Source organism: Engraulis encrasicolus, chromosome 4 (genome assembly GCF_034702125.1).
Source record: "Engraulis encrasicolus isolate BLACKSEA-1 chromosome 4, IST_EnEncr_1.0, whole genome shotgun sequence".
In the NCBI taxonomy this organism is placed as follows: domain Eukaryota; kingdom Metazoa; phylum Chordata; class Actinopteri; order Clupeiformes; family Engraulidae; genus Engraulis; species Engraulis encrasicolus.
Window position 1 is genome coordinate 1,282,501 of NC_085860.1, and position 7,500 is coordinate 1,290,000.

A 7,500-nucleotide genomic window follows, 5' to 3' on the forward strand; every position below is an offset into this window, starting at 1 on the left:
GATGAGGAATAGGGGGAGGAAGAGGAGGAGAAGGAGAAGATGTTATGCATGAAAGACAGGAGGAATAGGGATTAGAGCAGAGGTAGAGGAGGAAGAGGAGCAGCAGAGATGCGGAGGTGGTGCTGCTGTTAGCGGAGGAGGTGGCGCTGTGAGCGGGACTTACGTCTCCTTCTCGGTCATGTCCAGCAGGCTTTTGGAAACTGCAATGTGAGTGAAGGAAAAGAGTCAAACTCAATAACACACAATAATAACTCTACTATGCACACACACACACACACACACACACACACACACACACACACACACACACACACACACACACACACACACACACACACACACACACACACACACACACACAAACACACACACACACACACACACACACACACACACAAGTCATAGTGGTCCATTAGTAATACAAACAGTGCAAATCTCAGTGCGACTTATCAGTGGCTACGCACCGTGCTGTGTGATGTATTTGACCATGTCGCTGTTGCCGGCGGTGACGGCGTGGTGCAGCAGCGTACAGCCAGCGGAGTCCTGATGCTCCAGAGAGGCGCCCTGCACATGAAGCTCCTTCAGCTGACAAACACAGGGCCACACTTCACGTCAGGACTTTAAAGGCACACTATGTAACGTTTTCAAGACGACTTCAATAGTGTTATTGCCATTATTTTTATTTTATTTATTTATTTATTTATTTTGGGGGGGGGGGCTTTTCAGCCTTTATTGTTTTTTGTGAGACAGGATAGTGGAGGAGAGACAGGAAGCGAGCTGGGAGAGAGAGACGGGGAAGGACCGGCAAAGGACCCGGACCGGGAATCGAACCCGGGTCGGCCGAGTGGTAAACGTGTGCCCTACCATATCAGCCACGGTAGGGCCTGTTATTGCCATTATTGAGTTCCCTGCACATTGAAAGTAAATGTCAAGGCCACATTAAGCTCCTTCAGCTGCCAAGCTTGTGGTGTGGCGTGCATTGGCACTGCCCTTGCGATTCGATTTGAGTCCGATTCTACGATGCACTGCAATGCATTACATTTCTACTGAAAGCAAGGCAATTTTTTCATCAGTCATGAGGCAAGCGCATCAGTCCAGCGCAGTTTTCAATGCTTTCAGGTGCTTTCATTGAATTCAAAGGTATAATTTGCTCCGGAAATGCACATGGAAGTAATTGAAACTTGAAAAAATATGCTACATCAATTATGGCATTTCCTGAATCGATTATTGAATTGTCCTCCTCCGCATTGCCCAATCGATTATTGTTGACTTTAAAGGCACACTATGTAATGTTTTGATGAATCGAACAAAACAAAACAGAAAAAAAACACACAGATTTCAAGATGTTTATTGCCATTATTGAGTTCCCTGCACATTAAAAGTAAATGTCAAGGTCACAAGGTGCAATCAGTATGCCACTGCTGCATCCTCTAGCTCCTTCCAACATACTGGGGCACAATAGATCAGATGTACATATATGTATGTATACTGTATGTAATTGACATCTGGCTGATAATTTGGCACATTTCCTGAGTGGGTATGTTAGTTACCTTTTCAGTGTTATTAGCCCTGATGCAGTCAGTCAGTAACGTCCACGACTCTGCAAAAGAGCGCAGCACCCCAGTCACGTGATCAGATAGCCAGGTCACATGATCGCTCACATCCGTCACATAATTAGATGCCTTGGTAAATTACATTGTCTATGTAGAGTATGACATAATCTATTGAAATCTCATTAACTATGTACTCTATGAGTAAGCTGCAACACAATCATCTATGTGTTATGTGTGTAATTTACATCATTGTCTAAATAACAAATGCAAATGAGAACATCATCTACTGTATGTACATGTACGTACATTAGCCGCATCATATATGTAAAACACGAAACCATCTATGTGTGTGATAAGGAGGGCCACATTTTCTCATCGTAATTATCAGAGGGACACATGACCAAGGATCTAACTGCAACTCGCAGTTCGAGCTGCAGTTGGTTGGTCACTGACTACTGATATTGTTTGGAAGGAATGTGAGTATTTCCTATTATCCAACAGTAAAATTACAACCGATTAATTCAGTAGTATAAAAACCGATTAATTCAGTAGTTTTTAAAAAAAATTGTCATCATATGTTTTATCTAAGGACTACACTAAGTGAGGAGGCGGGCCGCATGTGGCCCCCGGGCGTCCAGTTGCCCATCCCTGTGCCTGACTCCATATCACTCTCTACAAAACTCCATATGAAAGGGGCTTTTGGTCCTCTCCTCAGGTCTTATCTCTATGTCAATGCCTCCATGCACATCATGCACCTATGGCAACCCAAAGCCAACATGGCTGACCCACCCGTGTAACCCAGGATAAGAAACTGCTTACCTCTGTCAGCATGGTCACACTCAGGGCTGTTAGAGAAGAGAAGAGAAGAGAAGAGAAGAGAAGAGAAGAGAAGAGAAGAGAAGAGAAGAGAAGAGAAGAGAAGAGAAGAGAAGAGAAGAGAAGCAAGAATTTGGAGTTCTTCAGGGTCACCTTTTTGGTAATACTTTACAAGACATTTTGAAACCATGTTTTCCATGGATTTATTCATTTTTTGATGTCCACTCATCATAGGAAGGTAGGAAGACATCAAAAGTGAAGTGCTTGGGGGGGTCACATTTGAAAGGTGACATTGTGTAATAAATTGATAACAATGAACATACAAAATGTTCAAATCTCTGTAAAGTAGTGCTAAATGTACTGAGGGTCTAACCATTCAAATGATATGTATTTTTCCTGGGTTTATTACACCGTCTGGATTATACAATTGCAGAATGAAGGTCAAGATTGAAGTTCAAGGTCATAGGACCCTGTACAGTTAAGAGGTTAATTTGATGAGCAAGGTCCGAAGAACTGAAGGAGGGATATTGAGATATATCTATAGTCTTTCTTGTCTCCCAAACTGTGTCGTGTCATGTAATTTCTCCAAAGCCCCATCAATATTCCGAATATTTCCCTTTCTCCAATTCTCCTACAGTCCAACAGTTCGACACCTCTTTGTTCTGATAAAATTAAACCCTTTCTTCCAACAGCGCAATGTTGCGATCAAAGGCACACCTTCCTCACCTCTTAACGTAGGCTTAAAATCAGAATCAACAATGACATTAAATTTGGCAGGAGGGCTACAAACCAAAACAATTCCTAAACCCTAACCTGTCAGTAAAAGGCATGTTTTGCCCATCTATTAGCTCAGAAACCTGAGCTATCGCAACTGTATCGCACACTATATCGTCACGTGGCCACGAATCACTGATCTATACTACAACGTTCGTGGTGCCGTCACGATAAAGCCCCGTTTTTCGTGGTTGGGCCACACTTCCGCGGCCAATAAATTTGAATGGGCTGTCCGACTTGTGGTTGATTTACGATTGATGGCCCAATTCCGACAGAAAACTGATTAGGGAAAGATTATTGGTAAAGGGATACATTAGCATGTATGCCCCATCACACTGTGAAGTAAAACAAATTAAGTTGGACAGTGTGTTTTCCAATGCAATGTTCGCTTCTCTACACCGTAGACCTACCTACACTCCGCTTCTTCCTCATCACTGGTGTCCGAGAAATCACTGGTGTATTCAATATCATCATTCCTGTCATCTTCCTGGAGGCTTGACGGGTCCATCAATCGTAAAACCACCACGAGTCGCGGCCGCGGAAGTGTGGCCCAACCACGAAAAACAGGGCTTTATCGTGATGGCACCACTACTGTTATAGATTCATTTAATTTCGTAGAAACATGACGCATATCGTGCGACCGGGCTCGCTATCGGATTATTGGAACAAAGAGATGTCGAACTAATGGGCTGCAGGATCAAAAGGAGAGGATCAAAATATTGATGGGTCAGACAAAAGGGGCTTCAGAGAAACCCATGTGCTCCATCCTTACCATTAATTGTACAAGGTTAGGACTTCAGACACTAACGGACATGGCATTCAACAGTAACTTGGTGCAGCAGCATGCATACCTGTCCACAGGTGTGAAACGTGCCTCAGTGGTGTTAGAGCGATGCACATTCACTATCTTAGCGCCCCTCCTTTAAAACAGGACAGGAGAAATGGGAGATGCACAGACGTACAGCACAGGTATCACATTTGAATGGGTACAACAGATGACTGGAGGAGGAGTTAACAGTTCACAGTTAACATGCTGAGGGCATTTAATTGTTAGCATGTTACAGGTATTATAGGTAGTGCATAGTCTTACTGGTGCGATGCTAACGGGACTCTACCAGCATGCTATGAAAAATCTGTTAGTATTCTAAATGGTTTTCATTGTTTGCATGCTAGGAAGACTCCAGTGGGTTCATGCTATGGACAAATCCTGTGTTAGCATGCTAAAATTAACTGTACTGCTAGGTTAACATGCGGTGGGTATACTCCATTATTAGCATGCTAAGAACACAACAGTGTTGAGACTCACCTGGTCAGGCCGGCTTTGGTGCTGCCAGTGGAGTTGCTGTGTGTCAGAGCGTCAGACACGGAGCTGTCACTAGACGTTCGCTTACGCTGCCCCAGTGCTGCTGGAGCAGAACACCTGAGGACACAGTAGGTACATATGAGCAGATTAACCCTTTCATGTGAAGCTCCTATTACAAGCTTGTTGTTACCAAAACTGTGATGGTCTTAATCTATTACGTAAAGGGACACTGTGCAGGAAATGGTCAAAAAAGGTACTGCAACTATGTTGCTCATTGAAACTGTGTCGCCTATTGCCAAATTTGACCTTTTCCTGATAGTTTACTGAGTAATAAACTAATCATATTTTCTAGTATGGCCCAAGTTCATTTTTGCAGCTAAAAATGGCTATTTCTGGAAATTCAAAATGGCGGACCATGGAGAAGATCCCCCTTTTCATGTATGAAAAGTGCAATTTTCCAGTCATAATGAATACTTAGAATTGCATGGTGGTGGTAAATATTCATGAGAAAGGTAACATTAGTGAATTGGTAGCATGAATTCTGGAAATAAACAACTACAAATCTCACACAGTGTCCCTTTAAAACACTCTAAAATGCTGTTTTTTTTTCAGTCTATAGTGAGCTGAGTTGGATTGCCAGCGAGCCTATCTGCACACCAAAGGTGTTCTGAACAGGCTTAAAGTGATACTGCCCCATTTTTGGAAATAAGCTTATTTTACACCTCCCCTTGAGTTACATAATAGGCTTTACAGTTCTCCTGTACTTTCAACCATTCTAGGGGTATGGCAGTGCAAATTTTACCTCCATGCTAGCAGTTAACATTGAGTCCTATGGGACCAGCTCACGGGTAACTGGTCTCATAGAACTCAATGTTAACTGTCAGCTTGGATGTAAAATTTGCACTGTCATAACTAGAAAACGGTTGAAAGTACAGGAGAACGGTAAAATCCTATTATTTAACTCAAGGGAAGGTGTAAAATAAGCTTATTTCCAAAAATGGGACACTATCACTTTAAGCACCATTCATACAATGCGTGCGGACAACTACTACGTGTACATTTTTGTGTGAAAGCGTGAGTGCGAAAGACTCCACACGTATCCGTGACCACCTTACACATAGAGTATGAATGGGCCTTAATCAGACCAGGCCCAGGGGTAGGCGGCCACTTATCCCAAGGGACAACTTGACCCTTCCACTCAACAATTGTATAAACAATGCAAAATCAGTCTTCGAAAAAGCTTCAAAATTGTAGATCTGGTTAGAATGGAAACGTTGGTGTACATTGTTATACACTGATTTGATGGAAGGCTCTGCCAGTAGCACAGAACTTTTGACCTGGTTTCCATAATAACCTTTAACAGTGAGTTGCCTCGGTGACCTGCAGCCATCACAGGCTGTCAATTCCAGGTTCAGGAAGTAGGCAGTTTCAACGTAAGTGATTTCACTCAGTATCTGATCTTGAGTGTTTATTACGATCCACTGATTCAGAGCTGGTTCGATCAAATTTGTGGCAGGGTTTTTAATTTCTGAACCAGAGATTGACACCTCGGCCCATCCTTCCCATACATTGTCAGGTGAGCTCCAGGCTTGTCTTGTCTGCAAGATCTGAATACTTCAAAGATGGCAAACCTGAGTGTTTCTAGGAATCCCCCAGGGGTGTCCCCAGCCCACTCAACGTAGATGTCACCCTTCACAGAAGGCACATAGCTGCTGCAGAGTGGATATATACAGTGTGGAGACACATCTCTCTCTCTCTCTCTCTCTCTCTCTCTCTCTCTCTCTCTCTCTCTCTCTCTCTCTCTCGCCCGCCCGCACGCACGCACGCACGCACGCACGCACGCACGCACGCACGCACGCACGCACGCACGCACGCACGCACACACACACACAGGGCATATGTCAAACAGACACCGCAGTCTTGGAGCTCATCCAGGCCTGTGCCTATATACTTCCTGCCTACCAGCCCGAGGCTGCATGTGGGGGGAAACAAATTACCTGGACAAGCCCAGACAGTGCGGGGCAGCTAAGCAGCTGTAGCTAAGCCTTGTTGCCTTGCGTCTGTCTGTCTGTGAGAACAGACATTATGTTGGAGGAGACAGCAGGCTCAGGGCCCCGAGGGAAGGCAGGGCTGTCTGGTGGTTGGATCCCCCTTGGAGATGACTAACAAGCCTCCTACATTAACACAATTATTCAGGCACTCGTTTCACCACAGCACAGTATTGCAAAGTGTGAAGGAAATTCTGCCATGTGCTTTCTTTGAAAGTACTGAATATGTTAGCATCGATTGCAGCTTCGAAATGATACATACTGTATGTTAATGTTTTGCAATTGCTACACTATGTGTGGCAGGTCTACCTCAATGACATTGGAACATAGCATAGCATCACTGTCAAGCGTTTTTCAGATTTCTCTTGGCTTCTATGGTGACTCACATTTCTCTAGCTCGAACAAACACTATACTGGAGATTTTATATCACTGCTACTAAATATTCCTTCTTCTGTACATGGCCTACGTGTATAATGTAGTCTCTTGATATTGTACCTCTAATCTAAGGAATTGCTAATCCAGACAGCACTGAGTGAGCTCTTCGCTCATCAACAACCACTTTGATTTGGACACATGTGGGTTCAGTGCAGTCTTGTGTGGGTTATGCAAACAGACGGTTCTCTCAGGGAGCCTGAAAGAATGCGGTCGTGTTTTTATCCCCCAGTGTGGCACTCAGCTGGCTGTTAGCGGTTGAAGGATTTTGCGTTGGCCATTTTAAGTCGATGCCAGCAACAGTGCGCACTCGACTAGCCAAGCTTGATCATGTCAATATAACACTTGCTACCAACACACCGCACACTGTCTAGGAATTTTAATACAACCATTTCGCAACCCAAACTGCACACTTGCTAAGAATTTCAATATAACTAAGTAGCAACACATGCTGAACACTTGCTAGACATGTTAGTATAACTATCAAACAACACAGTACACCACACACACACTAGTAAGGCAGCATGTTGATGAAACACTTAGCAGCACTCCACACTAGCGAGGCATTTTAAT

The 7,500-nt window shown here is 43.9% G+C and overlaps 1 protein-coding gene across 3 annotated transcripts in view; it reads right to left on the bottom strand.

Moving 5' to 3' along the window:
- Positions 1-7,500, bottom strand: part of dgkzb (diacylglycerol kinase, zeta b) — a 73,377-nt gene that overhangs the window by 3,874 nt on the left and 62,003 nt on the right. For 2 of the 3 annotated variants that reach the window (XM_063196447.1, XM_063196449.1), the window contains exons 26-31: positions 4,450-4,563; positions 3,995-4,063; positions 2,373-2,398; positions 1,551-1,600; positions 465-585; positions 164-200 (exon numbers count right to left, since the gene is read on the bottom strand). In XM_063196447.1, coding sequence (XP_063052517.1) covers positions 164-200; positions 465-585; positions 1,551-1,600; positions 2,373-2,398; positions 3,995-4,063; positions 4,450-4,563 — 417 coding nt within the window. The remainder of the gene's footprint in view (positions 1-163; positions 201-464; positions 586-1,550; positions 1,601-2,372; positions 2,399-3,994; positions 4,064-4,449; positions 4,564-7,500) is intronic. The other variant, XM_063196448.1, reaches the window with a different exon arrangement.